The following is a 19,507-nucleotide window of genomic DNA, read 5'->3' as shown; positions in this document are numbered from 1 at the left end:
CTCTTTTCTTCAGTCCTCAAATGTTCATCTTGTTCTGCTTGGCCAAGACTTTGCAATTTGGTGCTGCTTCCAAAAGATAGCAGGGTCTCAGTCCCCCTCTGCTGACTTCTTGTGCTTCTGTTGTCCCTATTTCATGGTGCTGAGTCAGATTTAGATAGTTGTTACGGAACATAATGCAGCTACGATCATGCAAGAAAATCCCGTTTCAAGACATGGTAATGGAGATGAGCAATCACACTGTCACAAGCTTGTGCCCTGAGCAAACCCCAGTGAGAGCAGTTCCCATGCTTTATTTTTACTTTATTACTCATATTACTGCCTAAACAACTCTTGGGGTTGTTTTTTGCTAATAAGGGTATTCCAAAGGCTTATTGAATATTTTCAAAACTTTGACTCAAAGTATACTGAATAAGTCAAAATTCAACATGTAAATCTACTGCTTATTGAAATATTTGGTCTTGCATAGAGCTAAGTGAAATGCACGGCTTTTATGTGATCTGAAATCTCTACTGGATTTCTGGCAGAGCTTAAAGGTGTGAAATGACCTTTCATAGGAGCACTACAGAGAATAAAACCAGTGAGCAAAGTGGGATGTACAGGGGAAAACCATACATCCAGGGTCCTGCCCAATCCTTACCACAGAGAAACACAAGATAATTTTACTTGAAGTTGGGTTGAGACTCAGAGCAAGAATTTTCAGCCTCAGTAGGGTTAAGATATATGCCAGCCACAAACACAGTTCATAATTCAGCATTTTTGCAAAAGAAGATCAGATTACCCAAGACAGACTTTCTAACATTTTTTCCGAATTTTCCAGTGCTCGTGTCTTGCCAGTCTAAGTCTAATCTGCAGAAGTAACCAAAGAATTTGAGAGACAAAATCTCACAGAAAATCAGTCAGTGAGACCTAATTCCCAAAAAGCCAAAAATCTCTTCAGAGGAATTTGCTGAGTAACTACAGTCACTTCCTGGTGAGCATCCAACTTGACACACCTCAAGGATGACTCATTTTCAGGCAGTTTTAAACACCTCCTTCATAAAAATCAAGTTCTTACAAATGATGCCAAGCCAAACAGCCCAAGTCTATGATGTTGAAAATGATGGATCACTGATGGCTTATACAGATCTTGCCCATAATCACCCAGATCACTCCAGGTTTTGAAAACACCCCTGCTTCTGCAGTTTAGACAATTGGGTGGGATCCATGCAAGACAATCCACACCTAACTTGTAATGGAATGAGCAACACAAGCTACCCCATCTTACTCAATTTACGTGCTATATAAAAGCTGGGCATGTATTCCCAACTAGACTCCTTCCATAAGAAATAGTGATAAAGAAGAATGGTGAGAAGATAAGAAAATGGAAGATCTCTTCATTAGAAGAGGCCGTATTATAAGATCTTCAGCAAGTAAACATTTAGATTTGCATCTTAACACAAGTGCCTCAACGATGTCTAATTATTAGTTACTAATTAATCATTAACTGGGTTAAATGATTCTAACCTGTGACCTTCTCACCATAGGACCAAAATCTCTGACAAAACTCCTGAAAGAATGAGATCTCTGAATTGCTAACAGTAATTTTACCCGTAAGACAGAGCCTTAAAAATTAATGTGTGAATGTACTATTAGTTATGCATATTTTATGCATATTTTAAATATACTCTAATTTGATAAGTAATACTTTGATTTTCAGAAAAAAACCTGATATTTATGGAGAAGTTAATTATAATACACCTTTCTTTCTTTGACGATTTTCTGAACCACATAAACAGGAATTCTGGCTTCTACAGGTACATCAATCAAAAGGGGAAGGTAAAAGAGAACATACTCCCACTGACGGCTGGAAATGGTGATCTCATATCAGCAGACGAGGAGAAGGCTGAGGTACTTAACATTTTTCCTCAGTCTTCACCGATAACAGCTCTTCTCGCTGTCCTGGGTCCCATGTCCTGGGTCATGGGACAGCAAGATGATGACCAGGGGGGTGAACCCCCTCCCACAGTAGAGGAGGATCAGGTTCATGACCACCTGAGGAACCTGAACATATATAAGTCTATGGGACCTGATGAGATGTATCCCAGAGTCCTGAGGGAATTGGCAGATGTGGTTGCCAAACCACTCTCCACGGTATTTGAAAAGTCACGGCAATCAGGAGAAGCCCCTTTTGACTGGAAAAAGTGTAACTTTGTGCTCTTATTTAAAAAGGGTAGAAAAGATGACCCTGAGAACTACCAACCTGTCAGCCTCACCTCTGTGTCTGGGAAGACCATGGAACAGATCCTCCCAGAAGACATGCTAAAGCACATGGAGAACATTGAGGTGATTAATGGCAATCCCAATCCAGACCAGGACATATATTCATGTTGTGCCTGGAAGGAAGGACTTCTACTTTTTTTTGAGGGAGTTAGGCAGGTGCTGCAAATTGAAGTGACACTGGAAGGCACAAAAGCTTTTGGATGTGGACAAATTGCAGATCATATATGCAGAAGCCATGGCATTGGGTATAGCACTCACAAAGGCCCAATTGTCAGCATCACCACAGAGATTGATGGCAAAAATTTTACGTGCTTGGAAAATGTTGTTTGGGCAACCAATTATACTAAAAAAAAAAATGTACTGAAGAGGAGCTGTCTTCTGTGCAAAAGACGAAATAGAATAAACATTTAGAGGTTCTTCTTTGTGAATGAGGAGAAAAACTCCTGTCAGCACTTCAGAAATAACCAGTCATGACCTCTTGAACTGTGATGAGTAAATCCTGCATTTGGTAGGGTAATAATGAGGCTAGAGGTACTTGTTCAGCTATCAGTGCCCAGACCATAAGTAATGAGAACTCTCAAACATCTCTCAAAGCACTACAATTTGTGTCACATCCAAGGGCTTCCTCTCCAAAATAGCAAGTTTTCTTATGTAAATGGCTATGAGGAGAGGCCATATGAGATCACCCAGTGCCCACGCAGAGTTGCACTCCCTCATTTCCATCAGCACTTCATCAAATATCATCTAAGCTTCCTTGCATCTGGACTTATTCTAGCCAGTGCCCATTTCAGAACAAAATAAAACATGTTAATTAAGGACAGAGGAGCTGACAGCAAAAATTATGAAAACTGCTGTCTCAGCTCAATTTCTGCTAGTGCTTTGGAAGATTTCCAGTCTGGTGTGATTACACAAGACAGCTCTTCAGGCTCTACTGAGTGCACCCTGACTCAAACATCTTAAAATAAAACACAATGGGATGATGGCTTCACAGTAGGAAACCAGAGAAATCTGTTCCTTTTTCTGGTATTATCTGGATAGAGTATACCTGTGCAGAATGAAGATAATGCCTGCAAAAGGTTTTCCTGGGACAAATATGGATCACTGTGTTACAACCACATCATTTGTTTGAATTCTCATACACCACACTGTCACCAGAGGTATGAAAACAAGAGGTGAGCTGGGTGGCAGGTGCAAAATAAAAGAAGCTTCTCTCTGACTGTTGGAAAACATCAGGTCTTTCCTACCAGAAAGATGTGAGCTAAACCTGTCCCTCAGATAGCCACTGCCATTTTAGTTTCATGGATTTCATGGATACCCCAGAGATTTAACTTTACTGTCTCAGCTGACTAGCTTGGTATTGTAGAAGGCACAGGTTTGCTGGATCCATCTTTTGTATGAAGTGAGCCTTTTGAATAATGGTTGCTCAAACAGACCCTGCCATCACCGGCCATAATTCTCATATTTAGTTACTTTAACATTTTAAAAGGATGTTGGTAAACAAACTGTGAATCAGAGGAGCAAAGAATAAATGATAGGAATCAATTTGATACCACCCAAGAAGGCCCAAGGATCTAAAGAACCTTTTCATACTAACATCTAGGAGTGAGTAACTTAACATTGCTGTAACAGAGGATTACTGAACACGTCTGAATGAATGGATCTCTCATTTTACTGCCTTCTATCAGGGGAATCTGGCAAATGCTGTCCTTTATAATTAAAATAACAAGCTACATTACTTCAGCCTTCTTGGTATTATGGGTGCATGCAGAATCAATACATTTGAGGCTATTCTTCATGTACTCCTGATTTAGCTAGAGACAGTGTCTTTGAGAAGACTCGCTCTGCAAAGGAGTAGAATCATGAAAGTAAAACCCACAGACTCCAAGCTGGATTGCAGGATCAGGATGTGAAGTAGAAGAGCACATAAGACGCAGCACCAGCAACTCCTGAAATCTAACGAACATCTGTAAAACCTCAGGAGCACTATGTAGCAGCACTAGAAAGCAAGTATTATTTCCTTTTTACTATGTGTCTATATTGCAGCTGGGAAAAGTGGGCAGACAATATGACCAAACCTCTTACCAACATAGCCAGGAGTCCCACAGGCTGTGGACATCACATCTCCTTTACCCTCCATCTTTGACAATCCAAAGTCACTGATCATGATTTTTGACTCTTCATCCTGGCTGTAGTAAAGCAGGTTCTCGGGCTAGAAAGAAGAACAAGCAAAATGGGTTGTGAAAATGTAAGTTCAGTAACAATGCCTGCTGGCTGATGCATTGCATTTAGTGCAATCCTCAGTTACACCACACAGTAACATAATTTGGTTCCCCCACATCCTGAAGAGCCAGTCTTACAATGTATAAAGAGATCTTCTCCAAGCTCCTGTATGGCAACTGATTAAATAAGCCGACACTATGAGCTTTCTGTAACTTCCTTGAGATAACAAACCTCTCCTTTGGCACCTCAAATAAGAGATAAGGCGCATCCCTTACCTGTGAAGTGTGTCTGCCATATCATCACTTCAGAGTGGTAGAACAGAAGTCACAGCAAAGATGTTTTAACTAGAGCTGATTAGGAAAAAAAGCTACAGCACTAAGTACAATGACTTGCTTATACTGAGAAAAAATAGAAGTCACTGCACAAAGCGCCATGACTTTATATCAACATCAGGCAGGCTGGAGAGCTGAACCATCTGCTACAGCATAGTCTTCCATCCATATGTTTTGAATGCACTACTGCCACACAGAAAAGCTCTGGCTAGGAGCTGTGAGAGCATACTTCTTCCCCTACTTAATATCCGGGATTGCAGAAAGGTCCACCATCTGCTGACACTCTTGACAGCTTGGTGGTAAGACGCTGCCATTGCACCACCTGCACCCTGGGGTCTTCATCTATAAAAGTCATGGATACTCATTGCTTCAAATTAACCCTGGTGCAGGCTTTTTGCCCAAAAGCTGGTGCAAATGTCCACCTGCAGGCACACATTTTGTCTATCAGCTGACTGTGTGCTCCAGGAAATGGCGTGAACCAGCTGTTGCCACACAACATCGTAAGATTCCTTGAGACACATCCAAGCTTGGACTGGTAAGGAGGAGCAATTGCACTGCAGCAGCACCAGCATCTATCCTCCTCCCTCCTGAAACCTCCTCTCCTAGGTAAAATGGGGATGAAGAAACACTGTGCGGGAAGGTGTGTGTGTGTGTCTGACATCACTGCCACCCTACTCTGCGGTTCCTGTTTAGCCTCAAATTGAGGTAAAAGCACTTTCTGGGTCCCTGACCTCAGTGTGAAGCCATGTAGTGATGGCATTATTCATGGGGAATGATGGCCATGAAAAGGATCTACAAGGTGCATCCACAGCTGGGAGCCAGCAGGGACTGAGGCAAAGAAGGAAACAATTCTGTTTGTAAAAATAATCATGAAATTGTACCATCTATGTTTCCTTCTCATGATACCTTGTAAGTCCAGTGCTTTAATTGGCCATTATAATGCTGACGCTGTTTTCAGGCACTTCATGACTCTGTTTTTTATGCCATGGTCTGCCTGTTGTGGAGTTACTCCTGATTCATACTAGCACGCTTCTGATCGGTTGGTAGAGCTGGTATTAAAGGGAAAGACAATTATTTCCCAACGATTTCTGCTGACTGACCTCAGGTCCCCACTTATTCATAATTACTAAGGCCAAAACCCTGCCCATTTAAAACTTAAACTGATTTAAAACCAGTTTAGAAGAACTCCAGTTCTTCAGGCTGGTTAATTCAAAAAGTGTGAACAAGGTGGCTCTGTACCAAGAGGAGTTGCTTCAGCCTTTCAGTCCTTTTGTATATGCTGGACTTCCCTGGACTTCATCTGCTACCATCTCTTGTTATCTGCTGCTGCGTCATTTAGATTAGAGACTTGGAGCAGAAACATGCTTTTCTCAGCTACAGCAAATACTATTTTGGTATCTGAATAACACATAATTACAACAAATAATTGTTATAGATTTTTCAAGGGTTGTATTATAGAGTAGATTTTTCCCCAGAGTTTCATTTTGGGGGATCACAATTAAAACCTTGCACTTATATTTTGAGATCATAGAAAGTCCTATTATATGCCTACTTTTGCCATCATGGTATGTTTGTGCTAACAGAAATTCCCAGCAGATTTTGTAAGTCATTTTAAAACTAATATGGTACTGACAAAGACTTGCAAACAAAAAGGAGTTAGTCTTTGCCCCAAAACACCACTGGAGAAGGTTGGTTTGATCTAAATTCAGCATGTCCTTACATAAACCCTGAAAGTAATTTGTAGTCCCAATTACCAGATCTTATACTTGACCTCCTTCCAAAACCTCTGGTTGCAAAAAGAAGCCTGAAAAGAAAGAAAACTGAAAGAAGCTACAAGAAGAATGTTGAGGCTCTGCAGGGTGTCCAGAGATGAGCAACAAAGCTGGTGAAGGGGCTGGAGAACAAGTTTTATAAGGAGCAGCTGAGAGAGCTGGGGTTGTTTAGCCTTGAGAAAAGGAGGCTGAGGGGAGACCTTATTGCTCTCTACAACTACCTGAAAGGAGGTTGTGGAGAGGATGGTGCCGGCCTCTTGTCCCAAGTGACAGGGGACAGGACAAGAGGGAATGGCCTCAAGCTCCACCAGGGGAGGTTCAGACTAGATATCAGAAACAAATTTTTCACAGAAATGGTCATCAGACACTGAAACAGGCTGCCCAGGGAAGTGGTTGAGTCACCATCCCTGGAGGTGTTTAAAAGATGGGCAGATGAGGTGCTCAGAGAAGTGGTTTAGTGGCAGATGGGGATGGTTGGACTCGATGATCCAAGAGGTCTTTTCCAACCTGGTGATTCTATGATCCTATGAAGTTATTTCCTATGAATCAAACTTAAGGGAAAGCTGGTCATGTTAAAATATTAAACAACACTGAAATGTGGTGGAACTCTTATAAATATAAGAATGCTTCTATTCATTGCAGTGTAAGAGAAGGAAATGAATGGAAACTGAAGGTGACATGTGAAGACTTCAGGAGATGGAAGACTAGCCTGTGTCTCCTTAAAGAAAAGCCATTATTTGGGACTGTTAGAACTAAGTTACATAACACTGAGTAGGAAATATAATTTGTGGACATCAGTGTAAATTTTCCTTCAGGGAATTCAAGATTTTGCCTTAAAAATGTGTGAAATGAATATTTTAAAAAAATATTTCTACTTTCTATTATTCTATTCTATCTATTCAAGTGAAGATGATAGAACGATGGTATAGGACTGAGGCAAGTTCCTTGCACAAGTAAATTGTGGAAAAGCTTGCAGTCCTAGGGGATTGGCTCACACGCAGATAGAAAGATTCACATCTGGAGTTGAAGAGCTGCAGAAGAAAACGGCTGCATTAAGGCTGTCACAAAAGAAAACCATGTCTGCCTGTCTTGGGCACTGCTCCACCTTGGACAACTCTGGTGCTGGTGATTACACCAGTAATGGTCTCTATTTTGGCCCCACTGCATCATATTCTGGGAACAAGCATGTAATTTGCTATTTTCCACCACTCAGCATTTCACATCAGCACTAATTTTGGAGGAGATAAAAAGCAAATAAACAGTATCATCACAATTTTTCATCCATCTTAATGAGGATTCCTGGCACTGCAACCTTCACTAAGAAGAGTTGCCAAAAAAAAAGCGAACATGCAGTTTAATATCAGACTGTATTAAAAATACAATTAATTTTAAAATGCACTTTAAAATTCATTCCAGATTTAAAAATAAAAAGAAAACCCTTAAACTTCTTTGTGGCTCTTGACACTACTAATGTTCATTAAGACTTTACATAATGTGACCTGTTTAGCCAAATTCCTCTCTCTTCACATCGGGACAACTAAAGGCCACAGCATCAACATCCATGGAAATTCCTGTTCAGAGCGCCCTCCAAAACACAACCAGAGGTGTTATTTTATTCACTGAATTCTCCAGTTCTTCAGTTCTGTATAATAAACTAGCTCAGGAAATGAACCCACAGCTTTCTTTTACTGTTTGTATCTTTTCCTAGTATCTTCTGCTAGTTTATTATTTAAGATACAAAAGATAAGGAGGTTTAGCTGTGTGCTATGAAAGCCTTTCAGCTTATCTTAACAATAATTTAAGACATTGGAAGAAAATAATACAGAAATAATGTTTTGTTTGGTTTTTTTTTACAAGAAAAGCTGAGAGGTTTTGATGTGATAACATGGTACAGCTGAAAGGAAAATTGTCTAAAAATCACATTGGCATACAATGTTTCTCAGAAAAATCCTCGCTTTTAGCAGTGTCTCCAAAAACACTGGTTCAAATAGTATGATAGGAAATCACTCAACTTTCCCACACTATTTATTGTTACAAATTATTATTAAGTGAAAACTAATACAGCACAGCAAATCTGCAAGATACTTTACTGCAGTAAACACTTACATCCCAGCTGGGATGAGTTTCCTGCTTTAATGTAACATTTCAGGTCTTAAGGAATGACTTTTTTTCCAACATCGTGTGTGCAAAACTTCCATTGTAGCAGCACTGACTGCAGTGTCCTCATCAAGACCAATTACGATGGAAAGATACAGAGACTTCAAAGCATCCCTCTTACAGTAAAACTTCATTGAAACAGCCATTCCCAGGTGAAGGCTGGACTTACATGCATCAGACTCACATAATTATGCAACCTTTATTAACACTGCACAGAAGGCTGAGTCATGCTATGGTCATACCTTGAGATCCCTGTGCACTATTCCCATTCGGTGCAGGTAGTAGACAGCATCCAACACCTGCCGGATCAGGGTGCTGGCATCCTTCTCGGTATAGAAGCCTTTCTCAACGATGCGGTCGAAAAGCTCTCCTCCAGACACTCTGGAAAACATGATGGGACGCAGAAGTGTGAGGACATGCTTTGTAATGTGCTTTCTACCTCACTAAAGGATGATCAAGGCCATACACTAGTCACAGGCAGAGTATACGTCCACCTGGAGCTCTGGGAACTCCCCTGTTGTCCCAACAACCATTTGGTTTTGATTTTCTCATAGTCCAAGTACTGGTCATGCCACAATGGGAAATAAAAAACATCACACATCAGAGAGTGGTCAAAGACTCGCTAGAACTTGCAGAGGGAAATCACAACTATGCCCCAGAAAGAACCAGGGAAGCAGACACCAGTTTGCATGCTGTCTCACCCTAGTGAACTTTGTATAGGTGAATTCCATCTGCCTTTCCTGCTGGCGCTGACCCACTGACCTTGTAAAGCTCCCTACTAGTATAATTCCCTGGGGCTCACTTCTCACTCCACTGACCAAGGCTTGGGTTTTGCCCTGGGGGAACGGCCCCATTCTCCTTTCGCCACTGGCAAGTGAAATGCTTACAGTAGTTACTGCTCGCCTTATAGAGTGTTAGTTCATTAAAGGACTTCGGGTTTCTAGCAAATTTAAGGGATCACAGAGGTCCCCCCCTTTACTCATACAGGTACATTCATTTATCAGCAGCCACAAACTCTTTAGGCAAAGCACAGCCTCTGCCCAGCACTGGTATTAGACAGTTATTGATGAGGGAGAGCAGATTATCAGCATGATTAATCACCACATGACACAGATGGAGAAAGGATTCCACAGCCTGAAGAAGAAAGAAAATAAAACTTTGATATACCAGTATCTAATGTATGCTATATTACACTTTTCCTCTGCCCTGCTAGAAATAACACATTCTGAACCCAATTTTAAATAAAGAATGGATACATTAAAATGACCAGGAGGAGTATCTGGGGAAACAAAAAAGGAAAGAAATGCCTGAGTAATTGAAATAATAAAACCGTCAGCAAAAACCTGCCCTATTCTGGTAAATAAAAGATTTCCATTTTAACAGGCAAAACCTATTAAAAAATAAAATGTATGTGATATGTTTTTCAGCAAGTTGCACCACTTAGCATATCGTAAATAGCACAGTAAAACTTTCTTTAAAAACAAGCCTAATAAAGGGAAAAATAATAAATTATTACCATCATTAAATACATATGGAGTGGGAGCTTGCCATTATATGAACACTAAGTAATTCAGCCACAGCCACTCCAAGAAATAATCTGCTTGAATAATGCCATGAAGTCACTTCCCAGGGAAGTTTGGAGCCTGAATGGAAGAGAAGGCTACCACTAAGAATGAACACATTCAACTAGGAAAATGAAAAGCAACCTCAGAAATAATTAAATAAACCAAACCAGATAATCCTCCTATTAAGTGCTAGGCAAACACACTACATGTCTTGCTAAAATGCTGGCATTGAACTGCAACTCTGCAGTAAAGGTGGAGTTCACCCAGGATCTGACTCAGCTTCCTACACCTGGGTCAGGGCAATCCCTGTTTTCTGTACCCTGTGGGGGATGATGTGATTGAGAGCAGCCCTGCAGAGAAGGACTTGGGGTGCTGGGTGATGAGAAGCCTGGTAGTGTGCGCTCGCAGCCCAGAAGGCCAACCGTGTCCTGGGCTGCATCAAAAGAAGTGTGGCCAGCAGGTCGAGGGAGGTGATTCTGCCCCTCTATTCCTCTCTTGTGAGACCTCATCTGGAGTATTGTGTCCAGTTCTGGAATCCTCAGCATAAGAAGGATATGGCAGTGTTGAAACAGGTCCAGAGGAGGGCTACAAAGATGACCCGAGGGCTGGAGCACCTTCCCTATGAGGACAGGCTAAGAGAGTTGGGGTTGTTCAGCCTGGAGAAGACTCCAAGAAGATCTGATAGGAACCTTCCAGTACTAGAAAGGAGCCTACAAGAAAGCTGGAGAGGGACTATTCATAAAGGCTTGTGGTGATAGGATGAGGGAGAATGGGTATAAACTGGAGATGGGCAGATTTAGACTAGACATTAGGAAGAATTTCTTCACCGTGAGAGTGCTGAGACACTGGAACAGGCTGTCAAGTGAAGTTGTGGATGCCCCATCCCTGGAGGTGTTCAAGGCCAGGTTGGATGAGGCTTTGAGCAACATGATTTAGTGGGATGTCCCTGCCCATGGCAGGGGAGTTGGAACTAGATGATCTTTAAGGTCCCTTCCCTAACTATTCTATGATTCTATTAAGTCCACCCTGACCTCACTATTAAGACTATTAAGTCTCCTGACCTCAGGTGATACCGGCAGCCCTGCAGTTTGCTGCATGCTGCCAGCAGAGAAGGGCTGGAGCAGCAGTGCCCGGCTGACAGCAGGGTGACAAAAGCACCCTGATACTGTACCAAGGTGGAAGGTCTAGGACTTACAGCACAGTGGGGAAGGAGGGCATAGCAGGTAGAGTCTGCAGCATCAGAAGTGCCATCACACAACAACCTGCTTGGAGATGACACCCTGAACACTGCACAGGAAATCTCCTATTACAACTCTTTAATTCATTGCTTCTCACAACAGGATTTGTATTTATCATATTTGTATATATACACCACTTTATATATATAGGGTGTTGCTCCGTGCCCCTCAAAGATTTACACCCTATGCCCAAACCATTGCATGCCTTGTGCAGGGAGGGTGAACGGACACATCTCTGCCTCACTGTTCACTGAAGGCAGATACAATTTTATTGAATCTGGCTCCTATTACTTGACTGTCTTTTTATATTTCGCCTGCAGCCCTTTTGTTTCCCATGGATTGATTGCACTGAAAATTGAGCCCACACAGTAATTAATGTGACTGAATATAGCACATTTCCCCATGAAAACACCATGCCATTTTGCAATTTCATACGGTTTTGTTATATTCAAGATATGGACTGTTGAGTAGATACCGATATATGTCACGTGCTTTCCTGCACAAGGACTCTCTCCTTTGACATTTGCAAAGAGTATACTTAAAGAAAAATTTATTCATTAAAATGACAACGTTTCTCTCCATGCCAGCTCGTCCCCCATCCCCCTTAAGCTTCATTCTTTAATCAAAAGCTTTTCTTAGTCAAACTTAGCCCAGTGGATCTACTGTACCCAGTCTCAATCTGTTTAAAATTTTCTTTCAACACATGGAAAATATCTGTAACCCTTAAATGATGCATTGCAAACCGAGGCTTAATGCAAGAACTCAGAAGGGGCAGCTGCTAAATTCACAGCCACTTGCTTATTCAGAGTGTCAACAGCAGCCCAGGTACACAGAGAGCTGAGGTATTCTTGCTCCTGTTTATTTGTGTGGTGACTCTGTGTTATGTACGTGGGATTTGCATTACATGTTTGCACTCACTTGTAGAGTGTCCCTCCTGTGCACAAGAGTCACAGCTAGGGTTGACCTCCTGGTGATGCTCTGCAACTCAGCACCCTAGGCCATAACTACTTTCCATATGGAGCTTATGTCCATATGGCTTTTCTCCTCCAAAATGGGGTTAACTCAACCGCAATGTCATTGGGAATGCTGCTGCCTGTATGGTGCCCAAGGACTGACAGAAACCAATGCTGTTCCAGGAGCAAAACAGCAAGGAAAACTGGGGTAGAGCACTGAGTGATGAAGCTGGTGAAGGGGCTGGAGAACAAGTCTTACAAGGAGTGGCTAAGAGAGCTGGGGTTGTTTAGCCTGGAGAAGAGAAGGCTGAGAGGAGACCTCATTGCTCTCTACAACTACCTGAAAGGAGGTTGTGGAGAGGAGGGAGCTGGTTTCTTCTCCCAAGTGACAGGGCACAGGACAAGAGGGAATGGCCTCAAGCTCCACCAGGGGAGGTTCAGGCTTGACATCAAGAAAAATTTTTCAGGGAAAGGGTCATTGGGCACTGGCACAGGCTGCCCAGGGAGGTGGTTGAGCCCCTGGTGAAGCTGTGCTGGCTGTTATTAATCACCTCAATGTTCTCCGTGTGCTTTAGCATGTCTTCTAGGAGGATCTGTTCCATGATCTTCCCAGGCACAGAGGAAGACTCCTAAACTCATAAACCAAGAGCCAGTCTCTCTGGATTTCTGATGTTTCTGCCAGCACTGTGACATGTACAGCCATGTGCTGCAGGTCACTCAAACCAAGTACTTGCCAGATCACTGCCAGAGTGGGGCTGCCTGGCTGAGGACATCCCTACATATGTTAGCCTTGAGGTAAAAAAAATACACGAATAAAAGAACAAATAAATTCTGGAACTAAAAATATGTTAGTCATATATTGGTATTAATGTATTCATGTTACCCTTTCTTTCTCTTGCTGGTACCATCTGTGTGTACAGATAAATACTCTCATTTATTCACCCCTGCACCCCAGTGTTATCAACTGTAGGAACCTTTCTGCTTGTTTTAGGAACTTGAAAAATAACACCCTTTGAAATAACGCTTTGACTGCATTACCATTTGGCAAAACATTGATGTTTTTCTCCTTTGGAGTACCGACTGGAATTGCTTTGGATTGTTTACTGCTTGACAGTTTAATTGCTTTTTATCAAAAGTCGTATTGATGAACTCATCAGCGGTGAATTTACACAGAGAATCCCATCAAAGCTCTTCAGAGCTCGTAGGCTTTTCTGCCAGAAGCATACGAAGTTCACCTGATGCTTTACTGCAGTTCAAGCTACGATCCAGCCTCCGCTGGACAGGGCATCAAAGCACCACCAGGCTGGGTTAAAACAACCAACGCAGAAAGACAGACGTCCTTAGGGACTTGCAAACACTGTTTAAACCTGCAGATTAGGGATGCCTAATGAAAGGAGGGCTGATTTCAGAAACCTGGATCAGGAGACATCCCAGGCCAATATGAAACATAGTTAAAATAAGAACACTACCCTAAACCCGTGAACAGCTCACTGATCCAAAGTTAACACGTTTGCAATTTCCTACAATATAAATCAGAAAAAGCACGTAACTCAGCCCCCAGGGCATGAAACTGGAAGTGTGAGAAGTATGAGATGAGATAAGAAAGACCGAAGGGACCATTTCTGGGAAGTTCTGGCTTTGAGCATTAGTTTTCTCTACTTAAAGAATTCTTATTAATACAAATATTTCCATTTTTAAAGTTTATTTTGTTTTTAATGGAGGAGCTTTCTGTTTGGCTTTAAGCTTCCTTTGCATTGTGAAAACGCATGAGAACCAGAGAGCAAACTCAGCCAGCTCACTGTTTGAAATGAAAGAGAAATTGACTGCCCTCAACTCATTGTTCAAACAATGTAACACATAAAAAGAAAATGAGTAAACAGATTAATAGATTTTAGACCCAGAAAGGAACATTATGATTATTCAGCCTGACCTTTTGCAAATATAAGCGTGTGATTAAAATTCTCCTTGTGCTAATAATCTATGGTGTTAATCAGGCAGGGACAGATATTGCTATAGAAATACTCTACGTCCTACAGAGACTTGCCTTATTCAGTACACATCTGAGAAAACTGCACTGGCTTTCTCATTTGCAGCACATCATAAAATATTCAGCCTGAAAGAGGCAAAGACTTTCCTTGTTATTGTAGCTTTAAATCACCCACTTTAAAAATCTAATGGTAACATAAATATACGCTCCAAGGCTACCGATGAAAGGAGGCAGGATTGGTTTTGGCTTTTTTTTTTTTTTTTTTCCATAGCACAGGTGTGGTAGACATGGATGGATGTGCTAGCACTCTCTGCTTTGATAGTGGTGTTCAACGCAACCTTGCTGTGGGATTTACTTCATCACCACAGCAATGGTGGCTGCACCAGAGAGCTGCCTCCCACTCTGAGGACATGTTTCAGCAAAAATTATACTGTCATCTCTCAGAACCAAACTGATCAAGCTAAAACAGTCTTTTTCCCACATTAAAAGTTTCACATGACATTTGCTGAGCAGCTGTAGTGAGGTTGTGCTTTGGAGAACAGAATTCTGTTTCCAGTGGGACAAGTCCATTAAGTCCCTGGAAAGCTCCACTCAAGGGTGTAATGCAGTTTGGCAGCTAAAACCTTTGGAGAAAACATTTTGCTTCACAGATGCCCTACTGTGGAGTTCTTTTGAGGTCCATGATTTTTCAAGGTCAATGTTGTCCTGTTTTATTCAAAATTTTATTCAGTATTCAAATATTCAACATTGTGTTCAAAATTTCCCAGTTCTCTCCGCAGTAAGAAGTGTGGCAGCACTAACAGCAAACAAATGACAAAGGATCTCAGGTTTTTAAGCCTCCTGTGACTAAACCTTACTGACTGACAGCTTATGACAGCCCTTCAAATGCAAGCAGTCCACTTGCCATCATCTATTCTTGTTCCCACAGACAGTGGTACATGGAGACCTAGGACCTGCCAACTACAGCAACATTCCCCCAGCGCTACCATCACTATTTATGAGGCATTTATCTGCAGTAAAGTAACCTGCACCGATAACCCTACCATGCAATGAAATCCTAAGGAATGTCATAGCAAACTTTCCTGTCTCTGAGGTCTACAAACACCATGATGGCAGAATCATAGAAACACTAGGTTGGAAAAGACCTCTTAGATCACCAAGTCCAACCATGCCACTAAATCACGCCCCTGACCACCCTGTCTGCTCATCTTTTAAACACCTCCAGGGATGGTGACTCAACCACCTCCCTGGGCAGCCTGTTTCAGTGCCTGATGACCCTTTCTGTGAAAAATTTTTCCCTGAAGTCCAGTCTGAACCTCCCCTGGCACAGCTTGAGGCCATTCCCCCTTGTCCCATCACCTGTCACTTGGTAGAAGAGGCCAGCACCCACCTGTCTACAACCTCCTTTCAGGTAGCTGTAGAGACCTGAAGATGGGCACATTTTTTTTCCACTCCTTTGAGCTCTTATATTTTGATTGGCACCTCCACATTCCAGCCAAGGAATCATCTAGTATTAGAAGCTTGATCACACTCAAGTGTGCTCCTTGCCACAGAGGATGATGAAACACTAGAAGAGGTTGCCCGGATGGGCGGTAGAAGCCCCATCCCTGGAAACATTCAAGCAGATTGAATGGGGCTCTGAGGAACCTGATCTAGCTGAAGACGTTCTTGCTCATTGCAGTTGGACTAGATGACTTTTAAAGGTCTCTTCCAACTCAAACTGTTCTATGATTCTATGACATACGTGTTGCCTATTCAGTTTGGTTTTTTTCATGGCTTTGCATTGAAGGAAAAGCCAAACCTGAAGCTCAGCAATGGTGACTTTCACCTGTGCTCACCACATCAATCAGCAGTTTAATGTCACCCCATGTGAATACATACAAACAATGGATTCACCATGGGTTTTACCCTGAAAAAAAAAACTACAGCATTTAAAAAAACCTCTCATTAAAATATGAACAGTATGCACTAAAAAGCCCAAAACTTTAGTTTTAAAGAGGCAGTTACTCCCTGATTTATTAATTTCCTTACATGCGATGTCAGTAAATCAGCCCAAGCACACCCTTGCTCATTTTTTGTAAATATGTATGTGTATGTATGTATGTATCTACATTTAAGTGACTTTGTTGCCTCAAATTTTCTCATTTTGCCTCTAGAAAACAGAAAAGTAGAACTCTGCAGACAAATGACTACAGAAAATACATTTTCCAGTGTCTGAGGGCTGGAACAATGTATTTCCTAACTGCTGTCATATTCCTCCAGCTCTCCATAAAATAAGTGGATAGTTAAAATCTGGAGGAGATTCCTCACCTGACAGCAATTTAAAAGTAGGTCATGTTTCAGTACTAATAGGTTGGGTTTGTTTTCCTTTTGACTTGTTTTCCAATGGAAAATGTCCTGCCAGCATCAACTAGGAAGAACAGACTTTGAAATAATGAGAATTGATGTAACTGAAAATCAACACCGTAAATTATGCAATATATAGTAAATAATTATGAAATATAAGATAAATGCAGTGCTAAAAATCAGAAAGGACCACAGAAAAGTACTGTAACGTTACTCTCAGCTGGAGCTTAAACAGCCCAGCTTTTCTGTGAATAACACTTAATAGAAATTTGCTCTTGTCTGTCTATTTGTTTTTCTGAGTCCAATTTCCTCATGCTTTCTCACAAGTAAGTTTGCAGACAGTTGTCATCACAGGAACAGCTGATGTTAAGATAATATTGCATAATACTTGCTTCAGTGCAGAAAAAGCTCTGAAGCTCCTTGTATCATCTGTATCGCACGTAAATTCTACTTTTCTCTAGGTTTCCCTAGGATGTACAGCTTTGAGTTGTTCTTCTGTCCTAGACAAACACACTCAAGAAAATTTTATTTCAAACCAAAAAACCAAATGCAGTCAACCAGTCAATATATGCTATTGCAAAATTCACCTTGTGGAAGAAGTTGGTAGAAACAAAACACAAGAAACTAAATTTTAAAATCACATAAACCAACCTAGCTCTAAATCATGTAGGTATCTTGGTTTATAAAACTCTTACAGCAACTATATTTACATACATTACAAAAAGTCATTAATGTGCTCTATGGTTTTTGAGAAAGTGTAAAGAAATTTGCAGAGAATTGATAAAGAGAAAACACAAAATTCTAGTTGCTTATAATGAAGCATTTATTAAGAAATCTGCAAACAACTAAAGTAAATGAAAGGAAAAAACAATCTATGGCACACGCAAAATTTAAGGTTATCTACAAAAATGAGAAAAAATATTTGAGTTATCAAAAATGGGAAAAAATATTGGAGTTATCAGGGACAGTTCGCTGAAATGCTCTGTGGCCATGAAAAAGCAAGCAAAATGTTTGGGACAAAACTGAAAGCAAAGGAGAAAATTATTTGTCTCTCTAAACATCCACGGTACACTCACACCTTTGACATTTTGACAAAGTTCATCTCACCCAGTCTTGCAAGTCTACAGAATAAGCACCTGTGTCTGAGCTACCAGCCTCATCTCCTTCAGCCAACACAAGGAAGGAGGCGTTTCTAGAGTGTGATGCTGCTAAAGGCAGACTTCAGGCTGTAAGGAACAGGAATATCCACTTCTGTGTTCACTCTGACAAATCCCAGCCTGACAGCCTTGATGGAAAAGAGTCCCAGAGATGCTTTGGCCAAAAGTATAGTTAAACTTGGGAAAGTGCACAGAAGGAAAAAAAGCATGACCGAGAGCTTCTCCATGAAAAAGAGACCACATTTACAAAGAAATGAAATGACAGAGGAGATACAATAGTGCTCTACAAAATCATGAAAAGGATGGAGCATGGAAAAGGGAAATATAAGGAATTATTTCACATCACAGATGAGAAATGGACTATCTAATGGAATTAGCCGTTGGTGGATTTAAGACAAAAGCCATTGTCATCTGAGAAACAATCCTGGAACAGATGAACCTTTGGTATGACCCAGTAAAATGATGCTTATGTTCTTATGTTTGTGCTCATCAAATTAATTATCGAATTATTCACTCAACTCTGGTCTGAATGTACATACTTACATTAAGGGAGTCTTTTGATTCACTCACTTAAAATCAAATCTGACAGATTCATAGATTCTAAAGCCATTATGATAACCTAATCTGACCCCAGACAAAACAAAGACTACAATTTTTGCCTCAGATACATAGCTCCTGGCTGAACAGTGTCTCCAATTACCACTCTCTTCTGAACATAGTTTGTTCACTCTACTAGATCTCAAAATATTTACATTATCACTGTTCAATCAAGACATCCCCATTTTCCACAGCAGAGAGTGAATTTCTCCAATTTTGAGCAGTGTAGAGAATTCACACACAGAATCACACAGAATAACCGGGTTGGAAGAGACCCACCGGATCATCAAGTCCAACCGTTCCAAACTGAATTCAAACTGAATTCTTACAGCATAGGTGCAGTCTCAGCTAACCAGAAGTTATGTGACTGTTTAGAGCAATATGATACCTTTAGCCAGTAAATTTCTGTTTCAATTGGTGCTGCAAAGGCACTTTTAGTGTCATTGAAAGAACCGGGAGAACAGGAATTGGAGACCTCAGGATTGTGCAGAAGTTGATTAATCCTGCCCAGTCAGGGGACAGTAGAAACAGGCCGTGGTGAGTGAAGGCACCCTTAGCAAGTTTGCGGACGACACTAAGCTGGGTGGAAGTGTCGATCTGCTGGAGGGTCGGGAGGCTCTGCAAAGGGATCTGAACAGGCTGGACCGCTGGGCAGAGTCCAATGGGATGAGGTTTAACAAGGCCAAATGCCGGGTCCTGCACTTGGGGCACAACAACCCTGTGCAGTGCTACAGACTAGGAGAAGTCTGTCTAGAAAGCTGCCTGGAGGAGAGGGACCTGGGGGTGTTGGTTGACAGCGACTGAACATGAGCCAGCAGTGGCCCAGGTGGCCAAGGAGGCCAATGGCATCTTGGCTTGCATCAGAAACGGTGTGACCAGCAGGTCCAGGGAGGTTATTCTCCTTCTGTACTCGGCACTGGTGAG

The 19,507-nt window shown here is 41.5% G+C and overlaps 1 protein-coding gene across 4 annotated transcripts in view; it reads right to left on the bottom strand.

Moving 5' to 3' along the window:
- The window catches only part of CAMK1D (calcium/calmodulin dependent protein kinase ID), a 231,728-nt gene that overhangs the window by 38,358 nt on the left and 173,863 nt on the right, over positions 1-19,507 (bottom strand). For all 4 annotated transcript variants that reach the window (XM_069871533.1, XM_069871701.1, XM_069871789.1 and 1 more), the window contains 2 exons: positions 8,983-9,121; positions 4,342-4,468 (listed from right to left, as the gene is read on the bottom strand). In XM_069871533.1, coding sequence (XP_069727634.1) covers positions 4,342-4,468; positions 8,983-9,121 — 266 coding nt within the window. The remainder of the gene's footprint in view (positions 1-4,341; positions 4,469-8,982; positions 9,122-19,507) is intronic.

The sequence above is a fragment of the Phaenicophaeus curvirostris genome, chromosome 1 (assembly GCF_032191515.1).
Source record: "Phaenicophaeus curvirostris isolate KB17595 chromosome 1, BPBGC_Pcur_1.0, whole genome shotgun sequence".
NCBI classification, from domain to species: Eukaryota; Metazoa; Chordata; class Aves; order Cuculiformes; family Cuculidae; genus Phaenicophaeus; species Phaenicophaeus curvirostris.
The sequence above is the reverse complement of the archived record's forward strand: the minus strand, read 5'-3'. Positions and strand labels throughout refer to the sequence as shown.